Consider the following 25,524-nt stretch of genomic DNA (forward strand, 5'->3'; position numbering starts at 1 on the left):
TTAAAAGGCATTTAAATATGTTGTTTTAAGAAGTTCTCATAACCCTGGAAGTCATACTTAAAAACAAACATCAGCAAGCAATGTTTTGCAGCCTTTCAAACAAATAAGCTCGCTTTGATTTAAATAACATTTATTTTACATGACCAAACACAATAAATAACGTAATATACAAAGCTTTATAATTATTGCACATTTGTAAAATATTTTACAGTGAGTTCATACAGCCAGCAATATTTAAAGCACAAAGACTTTATTTACAGATTCATACAATAACCAGGTCCAAGGGACCTAACATAAAACGAATTTATGTTAATTTTATCAACCAGCATCCTTATCGATCATTTGATAGACATCTGTCTATCTATCCGTATTTTGGAAAAATGTAAACATTTATTGCCAAAATATTCGTATCTACCATCCAATATGTGTGATCATAACAAATGAATCCAACAATCGAAAAGGTAAAGCTGGTAATAGAGTGCCATGTTTTGGTCTATTTTATTTACCTTTAAATTATATATTAATAAAAAATTTAAATGTAAACTCAGTGAACAACAGCTGGTATAATCAATTTTTACATAAGTAGTCTTGCTATTTATTTTACAAAATGAAAAAAAATACGCATTAGGTATTTCCTATTTTAGTTTAACGTCCTCTAAGCATTAAATGAACATATCTCGTCAGGAATCCACCCCAGAAGTCTTGGGATATTTTCTCTCCTACCCACCCTCCCGCCGAAGAAATCTGTCCCATCTGACAAAAATCTACTATTTATGTTCACTGAACAAAACAGGATAGCCTTCGAAATAATTTCCTTAAAGTCCATTATTGGTATATGAAAAAAAATCCAGTGTCTTAAAAATAGAAGTATTTCAGGACACTTATTTGAAATATATAATAGAGAAAAGTGTGTGTGTGTGTGTGTGTGTGTGTGTGTGTGTGTGTGTGTGTACACACACGGGGCCTAAACAAGCAATAGCAAGTTAGATGAAGGCTTCAACTCTTCAGAAAAATCTCATTATGTGACGAGAGAAGTGGCTCTGTAGGGAGTATTATGGAAATATCTGGGTTTGATTTAATGAGGCTCTTCACATTGGTGGAATATCAACTTAACAGAGAAAAGTCTACCCGGGGCGCCCAAGTTACCAAAATGAAAATTGGCAATTGAGATGATAAGAACGTGGCTTTCTTGTACGAAATCACTTCAGGTAACAGATATAACATTAAATAACATACATTCTATGTACCAAGAACAATGTTTTATGTACCAAGTCTCTTATCTGTCTCTTCTAATGACTTCCCTTAGCGGGTTGTTAGTACTTGACAGCAGGTCTCTGCGCGGGGAACTTTTTTCCAATTCCACATTCAAAGGAGGTCCATCAGAGAACATGATTGGCAATTTTCGTCATAATCTGCACATTATTAGCATCAGAATCGACATGGCAGTAACACTGGTGGTTTTTGATGTGCCTTTCTTCAAGTTCAAGGAAGTCCCTCCAGTAGCAGTGGCTTGGTATGGCAGGTCTCAGTTATCCAGTGGTGGCTTTTCAGAGGCAAAGGCGTGATAGACATGTATGGGAAATAAATCCAAGAGCCGTTTTACCAAAGAAAAGAAACAGAAAAACATTAAACTGAGAGAAGTACCTAAGGTCAATGCTTCAGGACAGCATCCTATACCTAGAGAGATTCAAGTATTTCCCAGATCGGGTGGATTATGGTAGTTGGAAAGCATGAGTTTAAAACTGCCTCTCCGACTCCTATAGAGCATCCTGTCAATCTCACACTTCCCTTCCCTTTACCGGCCCATCCACAGCAGCCTCATTAGCTACCGCTCTTTCTGCACAGAACAGACGCGAGGCATTTCCAATTGATTCGAACTAAAACGAAATCAGAATAACACAGAAACACTTTCCTCTTCCGTTGACACCCCTCCTCTCCCCCTTCTGTCCCATTTCCAGACCGTCGTGGCTGCAGGCTTCACTCAGTCCCTAGGCCAAATTCCCCTTGCACAGGGGGTGAGGTTTGGCTCAGGACCGACTGAGGGCGGCGGGGGTTGGGCCCAGCAAAGAGAACAGAAGCTTTGCACCCAGTGACACCCGTGCAATTCTCCCGGGGGGTGGCGCCCAGGGCAGCCCTTGGCCCCTGCGCTGCGCTGTCCTGCAAACCCCGCCCCTGGGGCCTGCAGGCATCCCGCGCCTGGCGCTGGGCCCCGGGGGCTGCGGGAGGAGTGCAGGGGGATGTCAGTTCGGGTCCCAGCCCCCTCCCCCGGCTCGTGTCTCCTCCAAAGGGGGGGGGTGAACGATACAAAAATAGAAGGAACTTTTCCAGAGCCCGGCTGTGGTCCCCCCTCCCCTGCCCCTTACAAAGGGGTCGCCCCCGGCTGCGGGCGGGGTAGTTATCTGGTGAGCGGCGCCTCCTCCCGCTGGTCCGGGGAGGCGCCCGCGGTTTTGCTCAGCACGGCCGCCGAGTAGGGCAGGAAGCCGCTCTCCGCCCGCTGCGAGGCCGCCGTGCAGGGGAAATCCGAGCCGGAGCCTCGCGAGCCCAGCGCCGCGGCCGCCGCCGCCGTCTGGCTGCTGTGACAGCTGAGGCAGGAGCAGGCCGTGGAGCCGGCGGGGGGCGCCGAAGAAGCCGCGGCCGCCGCGGCCGCCGCCGCCACCGCCGCGCTGCTGTTGAGCCCGGCCGCGGCGGCGGGGGCCTGGTAGAGGCCCGGGTGGCGGAAGCCGCAGAGCAGCTCCGGGCGGGAGTAGGGGTGCGAGAGGGCGCGGAAGGTGTCCAGCGGCCGGATGGAGGTGGCGAAGGGCGAGGCGGCGGCCGCTCCGGAGGCGGCCGCAGCCGCCGCGGCCGCCGTCACCCCCACGTGGGGATAGTAGTGCAGCGGCACGTGCGAGTGGAAGGGGTAGGGCAGGCTCCCCGTGGCCGCCGCGTGAGTCATCATGTAGGTGTAGAAGCTGGGGTCAGCCGGATGGGGCCAGGACATGGCCAGGCGCTGCCGCTTGTCCTTCATCCGTCTGTTCTGGAACCACACCTGGGGGGTGGGGAGACACAAAACACAGGCCGGCCTTAGACAGCAGCGCAGCAGCGGCTCGGGACACAAACCAAACCCCCACCCAGCTCCCGCCAAAGGCAGCAGTACCTCCCGAGCGGGGCCCGGCTGTGCCGGGCACGCTCCCCTCTCCGCCCCCGCCCCCGCTGCTTAGCCTGGCTGTGATTTATTTATTAATTATCCTCCTGGTTTACCACCTAAAAACCTTCCTCCAAATTCGCGCACGCACAAAACCCGCTGACATCAGAGACGGTTAAGGCTGTCAGGAATTAAAAATGAAAGTGGCTCCTTTGAAGGAACCCCGCTGCTTTTATTGGGAAGCTTTTCTGTTTGCTTTTTGTTAATTGCACGGTGTTTGCACACGGCAAAATATTGTTGCGTTTTGTTTTTAAAAGCAGCCATACAAACGACATTCCGAGTTGCAAACACTGCAGCCTGGCTTCTGCCCTGTAACAATGGGCATTTGCATCTACCTTCCGCTTTAGCATCCTTGCTTTCTATTATTTTCTAAAGCTACTTGCAGGAAATGAACATGCCAAAAATACAGATCTTTCTGAAACATGAAGGAGAGCGTCTAAGATTCGCCCTCTGTAACGGAGCAGCTTGTTTTCTTGTCTCAAGCTTTTTAGTTCCCCACTGCCTCTTTTTAATGTCCTATAATTAACCAAATTATTTAAAATAATCCAGCGAAAAGAGATTTCACTCGAATAAATCACTGAAATGTTTTGTGTGAGTCAGACTCTAAATCCATTTTAAATAATACAACATTTGTCTTTCAAGTGATTTTGTCCGAAATGGGAGAAATATAATTTTATTATACTGACGGTCCAATTCCTCTGCTTCATTTTTTAAAAATATCATTGTTTGTTTCCTTTTTAACGTACAAGTGCAATACAAATTGACAAGGAAAATTAAAAGGCAAATAAAAAAAAGTTTCAACTCAGAGAAACAAACAAACCCAACAGGAAAGACAAGACCGGATGTTCTTTAACCAAAAGTCACAGATAAAAATAGCTAAGAAACCAGGTGGGAATTACGCAACACTATTTATTTTTATGTTCTATTGTTATGTTATCATTGGATTTATTCTTTTGCCATAAAGGAGGAGGGCACAAGCCACTGCATTTTCCTGTCTGTAAGAAGCATCTATTTAGCCGGGAATTGGGCTCGATCTCATATTTTAAGCTCCCAGACAGCACAAAAGCACCAAAATCCACATCGAGTGTACTAGCCCCGCGTTTGTAGCGCTTCAGCTGAGATACCTTGATGGTGGTCTCAGGGAGGTTGAGCGCTGCGGCCAGTTCGCACCTCCTGGGCCGAGACACATAGTTCTCCCGGTAGAACTCCTTCTCTAGCCTGGCTATCTGCTCCCTGGTGAAGGCGGTGCGGTACCTTCTCACCTGGTCAGCCCCAGAGCCGGAGCTGCCCAGTGCGTTGCTGCTGTGCAGGCTGGTTAAACTCGAACCTGAGGACGAGGTGGTGGTAGTAGGAGCTGAGTTGCTTTCTGAATAGCCTGGCAAACAAGCAAGCAAATTGTGAAATAAAGATTGTTCCTCTAGATGTGTTTGTGTGTATTAAATAAAGCAGGAGGTAACGTTACCAGTCTGGCTGAGAACTCTGATAATTAATGCTAGCTGTCATTGTTACAAATTGCTGCTGTTAATAGAATCAATAAAGTTTTTTTAAATCACTTCATAACGAAATTATTCTAAGTAAATTAGGCATTTTAGTAATTATAGAATTCTAGCTTCTGCAGCAAATTAGCCAAGTAAGAGTGCATATGCAGAGCACAATTTTAGAGATGTGGTACCGCTCTCAGACTGCGATGATCTGATAACTCTAATCTATGAATCAGGTTTAACAGCTACATGAACGTTTCTTATTTTCGTTTGAGAGGCACAAAATAAGTGCAGCCATAAACAAAGATATGTCTTGCATTAGGGTGTAGATTGCTTTTCTTTTGACACATTTGACAAAATGCATCTACTGTTGCCCCAAAGAAATCCATTGATTATTCTCTTATTACACTCCCCAATGCAAATAATTCACCAAATTTATTTCAAACCTGGTACGATGGAGGGATTTTAATAGTCAGCGTTATCAGAGATTGAAAGTGAACAATGGCCAATTATTATTAGTGTGAATACACAATGACACGTTTTATACGTACAAAGAAAGACAAATACACACATATACATAGATACATAGATACGTAGATAGTTTCTGCGTATCTATATACTCAATTTACTCCATGTATGTATATTTGTATAGATGGAGAAATACTGACAGATCTACAGAACGAGAAAAAACTATATAAATACGCATATATCGTTATAGATATGGGAGAAAGAGAGCGATTTCCATGAATATATAGAGACACTTTGCTATATAAACACTGCTTAGTGTATCTGGTGTATCGTGATAACACATTAATAATAATTGTGTGCGATTTTAGCAGTGGCTTCGCTATATAGAGAGCACTGTTTCCATAGGCTAACAAGTTTAATCAAAGAACAGAACCGTTGAGCTCGAGAGGATAAAATAATATTTACCTTTGTTATTGTTTTCCTTCAGCTGGGAGGAACTCAGGCTAGTTGGGGAGCGAAGTGCTGAGCAGCCCACCTCCACATCACTGTTCATATCTGCCTCCTGAGCAACTTCTGAATAATGGCTAATTTTCTTCCTGCTTTCCGGCGGAGCAATTTCTGAGGAGACGTTGCTTTCACTGTTCTGGTGTTGAAGATTGAATAAAGTGTCTATTTCAAATTTGCCTTTGGCCGGGATGTCCCCTATAGTGCTGTGCAGAGAGGCGGAAGTTAGTCTAGGGCTGAGGCGACCAGTGTGTTGAGAATTTTCAAGGGCCTCCAGCACTGCATTTCCAGCTGAGTCTGACAAATTCGAGAGCCTTTTGCCAGCTGTAGGGCTGTGCAGCCCTCTTTCCATCAGTATCATCTCCTTCCTGATTCTGTCCATCATCTCAGCTTTATCAAAAATGTCAAAGTTGCAGGGTTGGTCCTATACTAATGATGAGCTGCAGCAGGGGCTAATTCACATGCAGCCCGGCAAGTGTCTCTAAATATTATTATCCCTTTTTGAGGGAGGCGTAAAAATTGTGGGATGCCAAAGCGAGGGAATGACTGGTCAAAATGACCCATACATCCTTTCTAGCCCGAAATGTCATTCATCAAAAAGTAGTGCTCGTCATTAAGGTAGGAATGACGCTGTTCGAATAATCATTTATTGTAACAGGTTTATAAGCAAATAAACACAAGCTTCTGTCAGTGGATAATGAAGGCGGCTTCTGAGCAGACAAATATATCCAGGTAGAAAGAAAGAAAGACAAGAAGTGAAGAGTAAAGCTCTTGTCCTTAGCGTGATCAGATCTTGCTTGAATTGCTCTGGGGTTTGGCCTCTGGGGTGAAATTGACAGTCTGATTAATAAAATGAGCTGTGCAACATTTCCCCCTTCATTTAGGTGCATCATTATGCTCTGATTTTTGTTTTGTTGCCTTTTAGGTCCTAATGATGCAGCTTCTTTCTCATTTGTCCTCGGACAGAACTACATGCTAAATAATAGATAATGCTTTATGTATCTAAGAGCGGATTTTAGATCGCAACTAAAGGAAATGTTGGAAGAGGACCTGCGGACTGAGACTACCCTTCCACTGTATTTTATTTACTTTTCTTTTTCAGTTAAGAATGCACTCGTACTTTTATTTAAGAATTTTACTAGCACACACCCCAACCATCCCCATACACACAAACCTTATACTGAGACTTTTAAAAACTATTGCTGCTGGTACATAACAGTTTAAGTGCATCTACCACAGCAGCCTGCACATGGATTTATTGTAATACTGGGGGGTTTTTTAGTATATTTTTCTCGTTGCATCCTTAAATATGGTGCCCTTTTTACTTTCTATAATCTTGTTTATTGTCGGAGCTAGTCTGCGATTTTTCCCCCTCTTGGGAAAATATTCTCTGTTGTGCAATTTGATCGCAAAAAATGTCCAAATAACGTTAAATACATTCATGATTTAAAGCACCGTATTGCAGCACTGTCATTTCATTCTCTAGACAGGTTTCTTTTTACACCCTCCCCACGAAAAGCGAAGCATTTTTACAAATATATAGGTATAATGACTTGATTTTAGTATTTCAAAGGCATCAAATAGTAGTAAAGACATGCTCCTCATCATCATTCTTTCTCCAAGGTTACCTGTGGCTTAGTTAGCTGAGCTATCCGTTGTTTTCCGGGTTGATCCGGAGTAAAATGTCTTGTGCTGTAAAGGACACTGACTAGCAAGCTTAGTAGACGTGACTATCGGAAAATCTCTCCTCAGTGATAACTTTGATAGTAATAATGAAGCTGATGGCAACCATTTAAACGAAGATAAATCCTTTGTCATTAGCATCTCTGGAGTACTCTTCAATAGCTATCCAATCTCTACTTTCTGAGAGATTTTTTTTTCTACCCACATAGTAAAGTTTTAGATCCTGAGTTTCTGAGTTTGATCAGGTATAGAAATATTCCAGCGTTTCCTGTGATTACATAGGATTTATTTTTTTGCCAAGAGAAGCTCTTCCTTGTAATGTTAAAGTCACATCTCCTAAATTCCTATGCTCTTGCCTATGATTCGTACGTCGAAAACGGGATTCTTGTCGGCTTTTTAAGAACGTATTAAAAGTCTCCCTAAACATTCCATGAAATATTTAGGAAACCATTCTACGCATTGTTTATAAAATCCAGCATTCTATTAATGGGAGTTTTATGTCAGCTCTTTGAAATGTGAATTTAGCTGCAGTTTGGTGTCTATGTTTTACAGCCCCAAACCAGACAGAAGTAAATATCAACTTTCACTAACCGCAGGGAGCTTTGAGCAGTGTGCGTAATTTAAACACGAAAAACCTATATTTTAATAGAAGGAATGTAAACGTCAAAGCCCTATATATTGCCAACACAATCCAAGCGTACACTTTCTGAAACTATATTTCTCCATAAATAATTTTAAACCCGTAAGAGATGGTGATATAGTTGCCTTTCTTACCCCAATGTAAGTGGTGACAAAGCGGTATCTTCTGTTTTATCAGGAGAGAGCACAATTTCCTACACCGATATTTACTGAAAAGATACAGTTGTCTGACAGTCTCCATAGGCTATCCTGTTATTAAAATGTTATAAGGATAGCAGTTCCCTGAGATTAAACAATTCTGAACGGGAGAGTGACGATGTACATATTGGGCTCTGTTTGTAGGTACTGTAAACACTGCCTAACTTTAATTCAAAAACTTCTCTATTATTGACTATAGATGGGTAATCCAGACTGTAACCAAACTTTCCATCGGAAAAGGTACTGGTCCCAGTTAAATACAAACTTATGTTTTACCAGTTGAAATAATTATTATGCAAAATACCCCTCCTAAATATAGAGCTGAAAGCCGATTTCGTCCAGATTGATTAGTGCGTTACTAGTTATAGGAGGGGAAACGGAAGTCTGTGGGTTGCTTTATTGCTGTCGTTTGGCGCCCCCGTCTGTTTTCTTAAATACTTTAACTGGGTTAGTATCTTCCCCCCCTTTTTTGAAAACCACAGCTAGACACCACATCTCCAACACACATCTGAACACTACCAAATCCAATAGAGCTTTATATTCCAAAAATGTTACTGCACCACTAAAAAGAAAATAACTGTTTTATGATATATTGCAGGTGAAATAGGCTACAACAAAACTCCCAATGTGAAAAATATGTTATACACAAGGTCGACTGTGCATTACCTTAATTAATGTTTTGTTACATTGTGCACCTTTTAAATAATACTAATACTTCAGTTTATGAATAATGTGTTTCAAAATGTAGCTACATTCGCATGGTGGGCAAATTACATGCCATAAAGACGGTAATAATCCTCTCTTAAATAAATATTAAGTAACATAAACAATCAGCACAATACAATTAATCATTCCTCTCAAGAATGGATATCCACTACAAACTAATTGTTTGATATTTATATTCTTAGAAAACTAGATTGATATATTTTTATAAAAGTTTTTAGTTTTTCTTTTAATAATAAGTGCAGTCTAGAAAACTTTCAACACATATTTAAAGGGTTATATCAGCAAGCAAATGTAAAGGAAGTGATATAGACCGATGAAAATAGATGAGTTTTTGCTACCCTCTGTTTACTCAGTTGTTCTTATAAGCTATAAATAGCTGCCTAGGCCTACAGCCAAAGGATTTTATTTTATCTTGAGAGTTGTTACTTATGATATCAAATAATATTTTGATCGTCTGTTAAATCTTCACTGAAAGAGAAATTCATATTAGATCGACTGAAATCTCAACCAGTTTTTAACTAGTTTTAAGGTGTTCTTGGGAACACTGGCTAAAATATTTGTTTTTTTTTCTTAACTTTGGGTGTTCAGAGGTAAATTGTAAAACATTATTATTATTACAGGTAACATACAAGGTATAGATGCACTATTTCAGGTGGGAGCTGGCAAAAAACTTCTGGTTGCATATGTCTATATTGTCCCTCAAGTAACTAAAGGCCCCGTGTTGCAGTTGATTTCACCCAGGCATCTATAGGAGGACGCAGGCTCAAGTAGATAGTGATCCATGAGCTTTGCCCAATTGTTATGAAAAGTGGTGAAAAAAGAGAATTTTCATGTGTAGGTGAAATAGTCTGATGAGATCTATCGTTATTACACAATGTCGCTTTGCCCTTGACTTGATTACTCACAAAATGAAACTAGCGCCTATGTTTGCTTTATTTACTTATAGTTCTATAGCGAATTATAGGAAGGCTTGTTTTATGAAGGAAAAATACAAGCTGATATTTATTGCACTAAGGCAATTATACCTGAAAGTTTGTGCTAAGACAACAGGTTCACTTTCTGTAGGAACCCTCTTCCCTCTTTTGTAGTATATATAGATATAGATAAAGATACTAAAGCAGGTATTTCACTCTTGCAAGCTAGAAAGTCCAATTCTATAATTCAAGGAAACAATACAGTTCAAACTTACATTATTAATCTGCACTCTGAGCCTCCACAGAAAAACGTGTAGAGCCATCTAGTGACACAGCTGGGATCCTACATCGTACGATATAATCATGGGAAATGCTGAATGATGCAACTTGAGAGAATGTCTCTCTCTCTCTGCTTACACCTCAAACTCTGCAAAAACTGGGAGCCATTTAATATTGTTGCTGAAGACTTGCTGCTGGGTACAGCAGCTGCCTGGAGTTTTACTGGAGACATCCGTGCTTTCTATGAGCCCATATTCTTCTCCTCTATATAAAGATATAATTAAAGTACAAATATCCTACATACACCTACATATATACACATACTTATATTTATTCTACTTCCTCATGAGAGGTGGACAAAGCTAGAATTATTATTTAGGAGGACTCTAGCATAGTTGTCTAATTACTTGTGCTTTTTAAAATATTTCACTGCCATGGTAAATATACAACTTGATTACAACTCAAAGAAAGCTTTGAGCACCATATATTACAAAGTTAATAACATTGTGTCTTTTTGTGTTAGCTTCACGAATGGGACGTATGATGCTAAGTTCAGCTGATAACATTTTATTGATGTAAAAGTTATTTCGGTTTAAACCGAACCGTTCTCTGCAGCGACTTGTATGCAACGCCAGCACGAGTTATGATTCTAAATATTGGCTGGGACTTATGAAAGGTTTTATACCCGTTTCTGGGGGGGGGGGTGGAAACATGTTAAATACTCACGTTTGCTTAAAAGTCTTCTTCGATTTTGTATAGGCCACTGTGCAGAGTGATATTTTTCAATGTTCTAAAGCTCAGGGGACTGGACTCGGTGACCTCTCAAGGTCCTTTACAGGCTTACATTACTATGAGTCTATGAACATGTATCTTTCAAATATCAAAGTCAATTGACTTCCTAAATAAAGTTCTGTGCATCCATAAGACAGATTTGGAAAACATATTTTAACATATATCCTTACACGGCAATTAAGCCTTTTCTTTATTGCAAGTGTTTCAATTTCTACTAGGTCTTTTTGTTGAGTTGGAAGAAAAAGAAACACAGAAAATAAACAATGTTTGTCCACTTAGTAACTAAAAACATAAACTGGTTAAAATTAAACAAAGAAATCTAGCGAGGATTGGAGAAGGTAGATGTTGAAATATTACTAATCTCCTTAATTTGTAAATGAGCTATTCAGGCTGAACCCAAATGTGCAAAGTTCCTTGGTTTGTTAGGTATGGTTTTGTTTTCTGCAGCAAACCATAGCAATAGACCGTGACTTCAGAAGGGCAATCGAAATGAAGAAATAGATTTAAAATATAGCTAAGAAGAGGACAACGTTACCAAAGCCAGATCACATGACAGCCTGGTAAAGAGGTAAAAGAAGGAGGTGGCGGAAGGATGAGGGTGTGTTTGCTGGGCAGACGGAAAAGAGAGGTGAAAGAGAGTAGCACAGCAATTGCTCAATCCGTACGTTTAATTAGGACAAAGATTTGATTACTAACTCTAGTATATTTTTTCCGAAGATTTTTGAGGACATGAGATATTTTCAAAATCATAAAATGCCGCATAGTTCTTTATTGGACGAGCTCAGTAACTTTCTTGCATGATGTGCTTGCAGATATCTAGCTAATGTATTATACTGGTGCCCGTATTATTTCTAAATGGAAAATTTAATACAGATATGATGTCAACTATGCACACACTTACCGGGAAGGAAAATTATTCTGTAACATTCTGGAGCAAATGAAAACATCCATTATTACGATCTACTAACAAGTTTCAAAGTTGTCAGTTGCCACTGCCTTCTAACATACTTTTTCACAATAAATGAAGTAGATAAGGAATCGTTTTAGAATACTTTATTATCAAAAGTATAATATTACACAGAAGCAAGAATTAATTAGTCTAGATTCTTGTTCTACACCTAAGTGTACCACATAGTTAAAGCAACAAATCTTAACACATGTAAACTGGGTGTGTATTTTCAGACATTATAAAGAGACTTTGACTTTTGAACTCATTATTTTTATTCACATTCATAATATCCTGTTCGTGCAAAGCATGAGAGTAAGGCAATGCTATGTTTTTACACACCTCACAAAATGACATATTACTGAGTTTCAAATTATTGATCCCAAACCACGGTTCAGAGACATAGTCTCACTGGGCATGGAATCATAGAAACACTCATTGAAGCGAAAGTCGTATTTGGTGTTATTTCGCGCTAAGACATAATAAATTAATTTGCTTTGATGTAATAGGGCTAAACAGACAAGAAACTTCATACTTTAAGTTTCTTTTATTTTTATTAATCACTTTTTTATATTTTTATGACAGGAAAGATAATTACAATATACGTATTGGCTAGAAGAACTACAGTACGAGATAAAAACAGAAAATTGCACATGGCCAATGCAATACACATTTTCGATCTTAAATACCTCAGAATATTCAATTTTTTAGTGAAGAATCCATGGGAAAGCTGAATTCAGTTAAATAAAGGAATGAGTCTTTACTTGTATCCTTAGGAACCACTTTCCTAATTAGGTACCATTTTATATCCTGGGAACAAATACTGAGTCGGCTTATAATTGAGCAAAATACGTTGCCCCGTCTGGTTTATTTATTTGACTTCTTACCTGATTATGAAAGATTAAGAGTAATTAAGTGGTTGGAGCTAATGAACACGAACTTGTGTTTGCCAGGCGGTTGTTATTGTGATTATTGGCACCAGTTTGTCATTCCTCACCCCACTTCCAGAAACTGCCAAATATTATTAGACTTGCTACAAAGCTAAAAGACCTGCTAGTACTGCGAAGCGGTTCGCTTTCTCATTCAACTCACTTAAGCCAGTGTTACTAAAGAGAGATCATAGTTTTTTATATATAAAATACCCCAACGGGCTTGTGATCCTTGGTTGTTATTATCAATGCAAATTGCATTTCAAAACAAAATCATGTCATATATGAATTTCGCTTTCCATAACCTGTCCCTTTCTTTGAATCTTCCACTGTGTTGTTTTGTGTGTGTGTGTATGTTTTAAGCATTCAAAACATATCTATTATCATTTTAATTTTAAAAACCCCTCTTCCTTTTACTTTGGAGAAGCTTCCCTGTAGTAACTTGTTGCATTTTATGTCCAAGTTTGCGTGTTAAGTGTTTGCAACAAGTAAACCCACAGCAAGGACGCTGAAAGGAGCCAATCCAGTAAGACTGAAATATGTTTATAGAACGTGCTACATTTTAGGATCTTTGCATTACAGCAAGTTCTAAATCGACACAGCACTCGTGTCGATTAGACAATATAAAGATTTGCGGCAGTCTTGGAAAGTTAATCCTAGAACCATAATAATAATAAGCAAACACGGCATTTTAACTTGTCAGTTTTACCACTAGATTAACTGACACTTCAAGAAAAAAGCCACATGTAATGAATCCCAGGTTTAACATCTTGTGCAGTACACAGACAGTGGATTTTAATGGCTATCTTGTGCAATACACAGACAGTGGATTTTAATGGCTATCAGCAATGATATAAGATCTGCCATTTATGTGTGCGTGTTTGTGTGTCTGTGATCTTACACACACGCATATATCTATATATGTTTATGTACTATACTTTTCAGAAATAACGTAAACAGCACTGTCATTTATATACCCTATTAGAGCACATAGTAAATTGCGTATATATATCTAGTATCCAAATGATAATAACAAAACCATGCGAAGTCTTATATTTCTTAATAAGATAGTAGAAAGATACTGCAAACTTCCGTGTAGCAGTCATTAATAACTCAAAAATGTCAATACATCTATTTAGGAAAGGAACGTTTAATTCTAAACTAAATGGTTATTTAAATACATCCCACTATGTGCATTTAGCAATAACCGTTCAAATATTGGAGTAGGATCATTAATTAAAACAATTTGGCTGCTAGTAATTGGGAACTTTCCGTGACTTTGAGCCATAATTTAAATAACCATATGAATCGATAATGAAGTAAGAGACATAATCTCAAGTGTGAAGAACTGCAGTAAACACCGAGATATTCTGGACAATGACAATACATTTCCCTTCCGTCCCTTCCTGCGCATTAGATCTACTTCCGTCTCTGGGATCCGTTTGGTCTTGCTTTGTGCTGAATAATTAAAGGGTTAACCAATACGGTCAAAAAGTTGGAGCGCTTGTTTGTTTTCTTCCTTTCTTTATTTTAAGCCTTTTGAAGAGATGGAAGCGAGCTGGGAGATAAAGCACCGCTGGTGCGGCAGAAAAGGGGGCCATAAAACCCCTCTCCCATCAGCGTAATCAGCGCGTTTCGGAGTAAACGCCCGTGGAACGGCACTGTAAAATATGAATAAGTGAGGCAAGGGGACTCGCCGGTCCCGGGCAGGGGCTGAGAGCTCAGAACTAGTTCATGCGCCTGGAGGATCACATGCTCCTCGGCAGCCTATGGGGCGCCCCCGGACTCAAGCAAACTAATCTGGAGCAGGCCGCCCCCATCCCCTTTCCCCCTCCCAACCTGAAGTTAGTTTTTATAAACGTACCACAATGATCTAACCTGTTGGAGGCAATAACAATGTGCACCATGCCTAGCCCGGGACCGAGCCGCAGCCAGGGATGTGCAAGGCCATGAGCAAAGCTGCGAGATGGAAGGATTAAGAGGAGACGGGGGCGGCGGCGCCTCCGGCCAGTGCCGCAATTTTCTCTCTTCGCCCGTGTTCGGGGCGGCTCACTCGGGCCGCTCGGCGGCCGCCCCGGGGTTCGCGTACGCTGGGGGCCCGGAGCGCTCGGGTTCCGCGGCCCGCTCCGATCCGCCCTCCAAAGAGTGCCCGGGCTCCGCCGCTCCGCCGGCCACCCCGGCGCTGGGCTACGGCTATCACTTTGGCAATGGATATTACAGCTGTCGGATGTCCCACGGGGTCGGGATTCAGCAGAACGCCCTGAAGTCTTCCCCCCATGCCTCCATTGGCGGCTTTCCTGTGGAAAAGTATATGGACGTCTCCAGTTTGGCCAGCACAAGCGTCCCCGCCAATGAAGTCTCCTCCAGGGCCAAGGAAGTGTCCTTTTACCAGGGCTATACCAACCCTTACCAGCACGTTCCTGGGTACATAGACATGGTCTCCACGTTCGGCTCTGGGGAGCCGAGGCACGAAACATACATCTCAATGGAGGGCTATCAGTCTTGGACTCTGGCTAATGGCTGGAACAGTCAGGTTTACTGTGCTAAAGACCAGGCCCAGAGCTCACATTTTTGGAAATCGTCCTTTCCAGGTACGCGAGGGAGAGCTTTGGTCTGAGTTTAATTTCCACCCTGTGTTACACTAGCCGGCCTGGCGACCTGGTTACTCTGCGCACACAGCCACCCGGGGTAGGGAAAAATGTTTGTTAAGAATATCACATTCTGTGTTTCCACCCTATGTGGTAGATCCCAGAGCCCTGGAACTTAGCATGCCCAGCTGTCCTAGCCTTATGGCTAGTTTTAATTTGTTCTGATGATTGGATTTTATTCCCTTTTGCCTTTGATATTTTGGGAAGATGTGCAAATTGATGTCTCGAATGCTTGGGATTATCTGTTATTCAGGTTAGCACTTAAGACTCACCCCAGAGTAGTTAAGAAACTGCATGCGGTGAGTGTGCACATGCACAAAACCACTTGCAGACAGACACAGGGAAACACACAATAAGCAAAGTTCTCCGTGTACTTTACATACATATAACTAAACTCAACCCCCCAGCAAATGCACTGCGAAACTTTGCAGGCTCGCTACCATGCAGGTTTGGAAAGCGATGACAGACCATCAAGATTTTCGTGCTTTAATAACGTGTAAATAATGTGGATGTGTAAATAATAATAAGCTGTAAACAACCTAACGTTATGTATTTTCCCATGAAAACCAGTGCCCAGCAAGTATCAGTTAAGATTTAAACGCCTGTAATAAAATTCTAATTTTTCGCATAATGTCTTTTACAATAGGGGACGTTGCACTAAACCAGCCAGATATGTGTGTCTACAGACGTGGAAGAAAGAAGCGAGTGCCATATACAAAACTGCAACTTAAAGAACTCGAGAATGAATATGCCATTAACAAGTTCATTAACAAGGACAAGAGGCGAAGGATATCCGCAGCCACAAACCTGTCTGAGAGACAAGTTACCATTTGGTTTCAGAATAGAAGGGTGAAGGATAAGAAAATAGTCTCAAAGCTGAAGGACAATGTATCTTGATCTATTGGTTGTGGACAGTGACGGAAATATAAATACAATTTACGATCAGCTAAAGACTTTTGGAAAGACTTGAAAATATATTTAATATTTTCCCCCCTTCCTACGGCGGCGAGATTTTGTGATTTGCTTTTAATTAATGTCAGCATTTTTCTCTGATCCGTGGAGAATGCTGCCAAAACTTGACTTTGTAGTTCTGTTTCTTTCTTCTTTTTAGTGTATTTTAATATCTTCTGTTCCTCCCTCTAGGCCAGTATAAACGACTTTAAGTATGTTGATCAGTTACAATTATAATTTTCTTAAATACTTATCTGTTTTTTTCTGTAAAATTGTCTCTGAACGGCCGGTTGCCACGACTGTCAGTTGTGATTTGGTATCATAAATTTCATAACGATGCAGAATTCTTTAAAAAAAAACAATTAATGTAATGTAATTGGGGATTAAGAAATAATTACAACACTGTTCTCAGTCTAAAATAAAGTGAGCCCACCAGCATATAGAGTGAGTGGTTGTTAATGTGAAAATAGCTACTTTTATGTAGTTGGGAGGTGATTATTATTTTTTCAGAAAATAATGTTATTTGGAGCCAGATTGGAACTAGAAAAACATATTTAACTTCCGCTGTTTCCATGACTGTCTGTATTCCACATATTTGGGGGGGGGGGGTTACTTTGTAGTCATTTGCAGATTAATGATTTCATACTCCCTAATTTAAAGAATAACAAAATATTCTGTGCAGATGCATTTATTCGAATGCATCACACACAATTACTTCAAACAATACAGTTTTATAGGGTTATAATTTGCTCTTCATTAGTAAAGATAGTCCGAAACAGATAAGTTTTATGAGTTTATAGCTAGCTAGTTAGCTGCATACTAGGAACACACAGTTAAATTGAATTCCAGTGTTTAATCATATTGCATATAGAGGACATGCTGTATAAAGGTGTGTATAAACGTATGTGTATTTTTATATAATGTATTGGATGCCCTATTATCCTGTTTGTCTGAACAAGCACAAGACTCTCCACCTTCACCCTATCATGTGGTTTGAAAACTTCTTGTTACAGAAGTGAATCTTGCTGATACCTTTCAGTTACAAAAATACACGGGTGTTAATGAAAGAAGCAATAAATGATGACTTTCGAAAGATGCCGTAATTTATTTAGATCAGAGAGGCTGGCGGTTGTGTTTTAGTTTTGTTTGAATCTTAGTGTGCGTGTTATGGTACCCATGCAGTGATTTTGATCATACAAGTCAGTTTACTGTTAGGAGAGAAAAGAGAAAATGTCTCCATTTATGTTTCGTGTAATTATTAAACTATGTTGTGTTCCGAACTATTATTATTTATTATAATAGCCTATTGCTCTAAACACGTTGATACTTAACGTATGGTGGTAAGACATACACTAAGTCTCTTTCCATCAAACGATATTGTTTCCGTTCTTGTTTTAAGGTCTGCTTTTACTTGGAATTGTGTTGGAAATAGGTTCTCAACTTCAAAGCCGTGAATAAGTTTGTCAAGAGCTCCTTAAAAAGTCTTCAATAAAAACGATTTCCTTTCAATAGAAACACAGTTGAAGAAAATCGCATTTATTTTTACAGCATGGCGTTTTGCAGGCTGCATTATGGAAAGGCTACTTTTATGGCTTGATTGATTTTTTTTTAAAAAGCAAGTCAGATATCTAACGACAAGCTGCATTAAAAAGTCGAGAATACAACCCAAAGACGCGGCTCTTGCTATACCAGATCTTTGTATAATGAGTAAAAGATGCTTTCTGCCTACAGTTTGCTATACAAAACATAATTGTGGTTTTCCAGCAACTTCAGCTCCACTGTGATATTTCGTCTGCGCAAGAAATGCAGCTTCTTTGAGCAGCCTTGCGGTGTTTTAAATGTTCCATACGTGTTGGCTTCACGTGGCATTTCAGAATATTTGTTGTGTCCTTGGGCCCGAATCTGCATTCATACACCAACAAGGCTCCCTGATGCAGCTCGTTTGGCAGAGTGTGGAGTTCCGAATGCGTCCCAGACTTTTTGTCAGCCCATTCATTTAACAAAATGACCTGTTCAGCGAAGTGTTAGGCTCACACGTTACCCTTACACTTATTCCCACCCTCGCCCCCACCTTCCTTTTTAACTTGGAAAAAAAATCTCCCTCCGCTGGAAAGCTAGGTTCCAAATTGGATTTTCTTTCCCTGGGAAAATAAGAGACTTTGGGGGAACATAAAATCTCTAACCTGAAGTACATAGGAGGTAGAGTAAATGTCCAAAAAAGTGTTGACCCTTCTCTGATAATCAAAACTGCCTTTGTTTAGAACTTTAAAAATCCCTTTTCTCTATATATTTTAAAGTCCGTCTATCTGTTAGAACCTTTTCATCCTATTTTTAAAATACTTTTAAACTAAGAAATACTCATTGGTTAGATTGTTATTGCTAACATTTAGTTTTCTTTTTGCCCAGAACTCTCTCGTATTATATTATGTTTTGATGTAAGGTTAACCTTTACTCTCAGTTTGTATCAGAATACTGAGATGCAGATTTAGCCAAGATTACAACTCCACTTTACATGCCAATTATACATTAGAATGAAATCTGAAAGCGCTACTAACTCAATCACACGTGAGGAGTTTCCTTTTAATTTGTGTCCCATGGAACCTAACGTGCAGAAAGAGAAAGAAAAATGCAACTATAGTCAGAAAGGCGAGGGCTTCCTTTTTGCCTCATCATCTGCATTTCGAAACATTATTTTAAAATGATACTGTCTGTAGATACACATACAAAGAGCACGGAAGTGATATGGAAGAAATTAAAGAATCCTTCGGCAGAAAGTATGGACAGCTGCGGTAGTGCTAGAGGCAACGTCTACATCACAGGCTATTGGGATCTGTACAGTTGTTTGGAATATCAGATGAATTATAATATACCCAGCCATTGTCTGCGCAGTGTACATTTCATATCACTGCCACCACCTAACTAAGAGACCTTATGGCCCCATAGTTTATGCATAGTAATTTATTTTAGACTAATGAAACGTAGCGTAACCATAATGATTATGCTACTATCTATAATTAACGTACTCACTAATTGTAAGAAATCAAAGTGTGAAAGAGAGAAAGTTCTATTTCACACTATTCATGAGTACATTGATTATATATATTAGCAGAATTCTGATGATGACAATATATTTATTATATAATATATGTATAGTTTTATTTCACACAATTAACGAATACATTAATACATTGAATTGAAATATGCCGTGGCGACTTGGCTGCCCTGTATTTACCATTGATCTTGACTCCTATAGCTGTGCAGTGGAGTGAGCGCGGATGTATAGGACACTCCTGCCATCTCCTGGACAATCTCTGGCATAGGCTGGGAAAACACTTCACTCCCGTTCCAGGTGCTGCATTTCCACAGTACAAATGACAACTCAATACCATTAATTTACACGGCGCAACGTTCATATTCAAATGGAAAGACTATGCCTATAAAATCAAAGGGGTTGGAGGTGTAATCAGGTCTAATAGTCACATTACTTTTGATCCAACACTTACCCAAAAGCGCTTAAGAGTAAAGGTCTCGATCTAGCCCTATAGTGAAGTGAACCATTACATTTCTTGTCCAAATAAGAAGAGAAGGATATGCACGTTTTATTAAAGAATATGGTTGAACAAATGAGGCGTGTGTTTACAGCTGAAGATATTATTCTCTCCAACTAGACTTCTAGTCACTGCTATATTCACCCCACCACGGGCAAAATCTTCCAACAAGGATTACATTACATGATATTTTGTCATGTTTGGGCAGACTTAAACATAACCATTATTTTCTGCAGCTACAAATACCTCTGCTGTATGCTTTTGTTGCTAAGATTTTTCTTTCCATATTTATTTTATTATTAATTTACAATTATAGATTAGTTTAAGGTTAATTGAAAAGCCCTGGTTTCTCTAACACCATAAAAACTAGTTTGAAGTGTCACCTTTCTTTCCGGTAACAGAGCTCACATCTATTCTTGTTTTTTTATTGGGGAAAAATATACTCTTTTGAACACAAAATGCCCATTCCTTTCTTCTGAGAGGCTAGATGCAATTATAGCTTTTTTTATTAAACGCTAGTGCAGAAGAAAACTACATTTTTCCCAACTATTTTCCAGCATATTGGGAAACGAAAACAAATAAGTTAATAAGAGAGACTCAATTGGTAGACATAACTCAAACAATAAAAATTAAGGGCAGTGGTCAGTAATATCCTCCAGCACTGCTTGTGTGGTCTTGTGTGGTCTAGGGGGATAATCTGGAGAGTAATCATTTAAAGATTTTCTTCCAGGGCAATGAAATTACTGTATAATTTACTCAAAATTCCCATTAAACAGAAAGACGACTTTCATTAGGAAAATGTCAAGACTGCCAGTGCCTCTGATCTCCTCATAGAAATAAAGCCAAGATTAAAACTATAATTAACAAGACAATAACATGGAAAATTAACCTTTAGTGTTAACCATGTTTGATATTTTAATCGAGCTAATGTAACGCGATGAAGTCAGTGCTTTATGTTTCTGTTTGAAGCTGAGTTAATTCCGTTGTGGGGACATTCCGTTTATGGAACAGCGTGTATGTATATACTGTGTGAAATGTATTAAATGGACGGACGCCGAAAATATTATTTAGAAGTCGACTTTATATTCCGAAAACCTGCTCTGAAGACTGCTGACGGATGAAGAGTGATCTCAAAAATATCCATGACCATCTGAAGCTTTTTCCTCTGACAACTTGCCCCATATCACCCCCCTTTCCCCATATTTCCGTATGTTTTGGCAAATAGCTTCCAGCCTCTTGCGCCATTAGCGGCATTTTTCAGAGAATATTTCGGTCGTGGCTGCTATACACAGGGCCTGGCGGAATTCAGAACGGACTCCTCAAAAGGAAACAACGGCTCCCCAAATCTCCACAGCTCATGCGTTCACCCTTTGCCACAGCCATGCGATATGAAGTGTGGACGCTCACTAATGTCATTCTTAATGCAGTTGTGATGCAAAAAGCCGGGGGGAAATTCTTGAAACCATGTTTGACCCGAAAAACTCCAGGTGCCAAGAGCTGACCTCCTAGTGGCGGAAAAATAAATGCTATGGAAATTATGTCATATCAGTCAGACAATTTAAAACTCGCGGCGACCACTCTAATTATTGCCGTGGCTTATTGCACCTCCGATTAAATGTGTTTTCTCGCAGTTTCCGAATTAATTCTTAGCTTCTTCCCTCGCCAGTCCTTATTAATAAGCCTGATTTGCGAAAATGAAAATAAATCAATCAATAAAACCTGTACTTTGGGCGCGTGTTCTAAAATTTATTACACTTGATATAAATATATTCTTTGGACTTTTTTTGTATTATTTTGCAGTGTTAAAAATAAAGTATCCTCAATAAGAAACATGTTGGGAGAGAGAGTGGAACACGTTTGATTTTTAAAATGTAAATGACTAAATGTCCTGTAAAGAACAACAGAGCTTCAATGATTACACTCTCCCCCACATGGGTGATAATGGAAGTTAAAATGTGAAAATCTGAAAGGGGAATAAATCTACAACTAGAGTCGTATCAGATCTTTATCATAATAATACCAATAATAGCAGAACATCAACGAGGAATTTAATTTCAAGCAAGTATATATGCATGTATATAATGATGTTTGCAATAAAAATATATGTACATATGCATATTTAGGTATAGCAAATAGCTTCACACCTTTACAATAAATGAGGAAACCGTAGGTGAGAAATAAAGCGTAATAATCATAATGATCGAGTCAAGTGGGCATAAGGAGAAATCACAGTTCTCCGGATTCTAGGTAAAGTGCCCTATCTAAAGCTTTACCAATGTTTGTTTTCTCTTATTTTCCCTTTTGTAAAGCAGCGTTCCACTCCTACTCTACTCATTTTTATAGGAGTGGGGACAAAGCTTTCTCCTCCCCCTCGCAAGTTAGGGATTTTAATATTTCAAGTATTACTATAATACTTAGAACAAGAGGGCTCAGTGGGTGTAGGCGGTGCTGAAATTACCGGCTTTGAAGAACCTGTATGCAAAGTTTCGTCCAATCGTTTTAGGCTTGCCGCTTATTCCCCGTTGTAACTAAATCCTGCTGTAAGAACAGCTGAAGGCCTTTGTTGGAAATGTGTGATCGCAGTCTCTACAGATCTGGCTACGTTGGCTCTCTCTTGAATTTGCAATCGCCGGACTCCTTTTATTTTCCTAATTTGCGGACTAATGGCAGTCAATTGGCGGCTCTGCCCACCATTTCCTACCCCAGAAGCTCGATCCCCTGGACTTGCTCAAGTTCGTGTACCACTCAGCCTCAGAACCACGCTTTCAGCGGCTCCTCGCAGCCTTACCTTACGGGCTCTGTTCCAATCAACATCAATTCCAACAGCAACAAAGAGTGCCTGGAAGAAAACAATAAATACTACGCCCACGAAGCAAGCTCCAAACAGGAGGAAAGATGCAGGCAGAGGCTCTCCTTTGCCAATGACCCAAGTATTACTCATCCAACCAACTTAAAGCCAGTGAAGTATGACCACTCCAGCCTGCAAAGAAGTTTGCATGGCTCATCGGCTCTTTTTGAAGTGAATTCCTCTCCTTCAAGCTTAAAGGAGGACTTCAAGAATTCGGTCAACTTGAACCTGACAGTGCAGTCTGCAGCAGTCCATTCATGTCTGAGACCTTCAGTGCAGGATGGTATGCCTTAAATAACTCACTTTATCTAGAAGAGACCTAGAGAATAATTTTCTAAAAGACCCTTAGAATTATTTTAATTACATGTTTATCCATTTGCGGAGTTAATCAGTTTATCTGACAGATAGATAGCTCTTGTGATGTCCAGTGTACTTGACAAAAACATACTTTGAGCAAGTTACATTTATGTAATGCCGTTTATTGCATGCTCTATGTATTGCAGACAATTTATCCATTAAATTATCGACATGTTTGTTGTAGGTTTGCCTTGGTGTCCCGCCCAGGGGAGATTAAGAAAGAAACGGAAACCTTACACAAAACAACAAATTGCTGAATTGGAAAACGAGTTTCTCCTCAATGAGTTTATTAACCGACAGAAGAGGAAAGAGCTATCAAACAGACTGAATTTAAGCGATCAACAAGTAAAAATTTGGTTTCAAAACCGAAGGATGAAAAAGAAAAGAGTAGTAATGCGTGAGCAGGCGCTTTCTATGTACTAGACAAATGTCTTGCCATTCCTGTAATGAACATGTCTTTTGCAACTCTAGCGTAGAGTATATTCCCGATGAAAACTTTATTATTATTATTAAAACAAATTATAGAAGTTCTAAGCAAACCTTTGGGGCTCTTGTAAATTCGCAAATATTGAATTATTGGCCAAAACGAAGAAAGTAAACCCCTCAAAAGGCTACACTAAGACCTGTATTATCAGCTCTTATCTTTAATTTCCCTTTATAATAGATTTTCTTCTACTTTTTTCTTTCCTTGGAGGATGAGCGGTACTGAGCTAAGATCCATTTCTCTAACTGTATGTAAACATAATTTTGCAGAAAAAATAAAGAAACATTGACTAGTAATGATCTTGGATATTTAAATACTGGCTAGTCCCTTCATATATTAACTTGCCCTACAGTACAAGCATGCACTGTTTGTTTATTTTGTGGTTGGGAATAACCTGTTTTTTTTTAAATGGAAAAGCGTATAACTAATAAACCCTATTTTTAATAATCCATTAACGTAATGGCATAGATCCGAGAACCCAGAGGCATAAATTTTAACTGGGCACGTGACTTGTGCGCAAGTGCATGGCTTAACATGACTACACGGCTTCATAATGCGCCCAAAGGTTTTCTGCTTCTTGCATGTTGAAAATGATGCATTAACTCCTGCTACTTATTTTAAAAGGGGTCGAATAAATCTCTCTTCTGCAGTCATAGGCTGCGGCAAACGGAATGAAAATGCCTGAAGTACTGGGGGTAAAAAATCCTTTGTGCATCTTCAAACATTCATGTGCGACTGAAGTCTGCAGTTGTCTCCTGCAGCCCTGCCCTTATACCTAGACTTTTAAACTGTAAAGGGAAAATCAATGGTCAGGCCTTTGAGCCCTTTGCCGCAGCTTCTTACTTGTATACCACAAAGAAATACATGTAAACGGGCTGCCTTTGGCTTTGGTTTTCAGATGCGCAGAATGCTGCTCGTCGTATTGCCTGCTCCATTAAAAGAAAAGGAACTTTTATTTCGACGTATATATTGGTCTGTCTTTGTCAGCAAACGTGTCGAGGTATCTTTCCTCCACACACACACATACACTGCCTTTGAACAGCCTTGAAAAAATAATGCTCTCCCAGTCACGTCCATGATAAGATGTTTTGATTCATTGACCAGAATCCAAGTGCAAAACTCAGTTGTCTGAGCTCCCTTACCCTCCCCATCCCTCCTCTCTCTCCTGAAAGAAAGAAGCGAAATGTCACTGAGAAGGATTTTTTAAAAACTAAACATCCCCCGGGCCCGCCGCCAACGTTACTATAACTGTGCTCTGTTTCAAGCTGCATGATCTAGAAATTGAACTAAAAAAATCTTGTAGGTCGCGCCATTTGTTTGCTGCAAATCGTTTATTTGGTGGCCCGTGCTGTGCGCAGTCTACGTGCCTTTAGCCTTGTTGGTCGGGATGACTTTGGCCTGGTCCAAATGTTACACTGGGAAAAAAATTAAAAAATCAAAGCACCCTGTTGTAGGTGATAAAGATGCGGTTAATACAGGCCGATCTGCAATTTCTTTTCAATCACACACCTGAACGACAAATACTAGTGCCAAAGAACCGGTAAACATTGAAAACGTTCTAATGCATGGGAGGAATTTACTTCCATTACTGTTATTTCATCTGGCTGTTCAAATGATCATTTCGCATAATTTTTTTCTGAAGACAAAAGCTTCTGTGCCTTTGTCCACTGCAAACATCTCCAGTTATAAACACCTCTAACTTCATCGAGAAAAGCTCGACACATTTTCCAACTCATCTGATGTTTTTTAAATGTTTCATCGAATTAAATCCATTTTTCTTACTTCGTTTTTGCGGGTGATCCCTTTACCTTAAATGTGAAACTGATTCGTGAACAGTACGCGGAGCTTTCTACCAGATGCGAATCAAATGAAAATTACATATATTTACTGGGTTTTATAATTTAAACATTTCAAGGGATCTTTAGTCCTGATTAAAATGTCTATTGAA

General features: G+C 39.8%; 3 protein-coding genes across 3 annotated transcripts; 2 read left to right on the top strand and 1 right to left on the bottom strand.

Annotated features, from left to right (window-relative positions):
* Nucleotides 1-2,395: 2,395 nt before the first annotated feature.
* On the bottom strand, nt 2,396-6,019 carry EVX2 (even-skipped homeobox 2). Its single transcript, XM_034786211.1, has 3 exons — nt 5,596-6,019; nt 4,306-4,556; nt 2,396-3,025 (listed from the first exon to the last, which is right to left on the bottom strand). Exons 1-3 carry the CDS (start codon nt 6,017-6,019, stop codon nt 2,396-2,398), a joined length of 1,305 nt encoding a protein of 434 aa, XP_034642102.1.
* An 8,658-nt stretch (nt 6,020-14,677) lies between these two features.
* On the top strand, nt 14,678-16,285 carry HOXD13 (homeobox D13). Its single transcript, XM_034786277.1, is given in 3 exon segments — nt 14,678-14,699; nt 14,702-15,331; nt 16,035-16,285. Coding segments are annotated over 3 exon segments (903 nt in total).
* A 6,171-nt stretch (nt 16,286-22,456) lies between these two features.
* HOXD12 (homeobox D12) lies at nt 22,457-23,790 on the top strand. The gene is made up of 2 exons (XM_034786370.1): nt 22,457-23,018; nt 23,277-23,790. The coding sequence occupies exons 1-2, from the start codon at nt 22,457-22,459 to the stop codon at nt 23,513-23,515; spliced, it is 801 nt and encodes a 266-aa protein (XP_034642261.1). The 3' UTR covers nt 23,516-23,790.
* Nucleotides 23,791-25,524: the final 1,734 nt, after the last annotated feature.

This window comes from Trachemys scripta, chromosome 11 (genome assembly GCF_013100865.1).
Source record: "Trachemys scripta elegans isolate TJP31775 chromosome 11, CAS_Tse_1.0, whole genome shotgun sequence".
Taxonomy (NCBI): Eukaryota; Metazoa; Chordata; order Testudines; family Emydidae; genus Trachemys; species Trachemys scripta.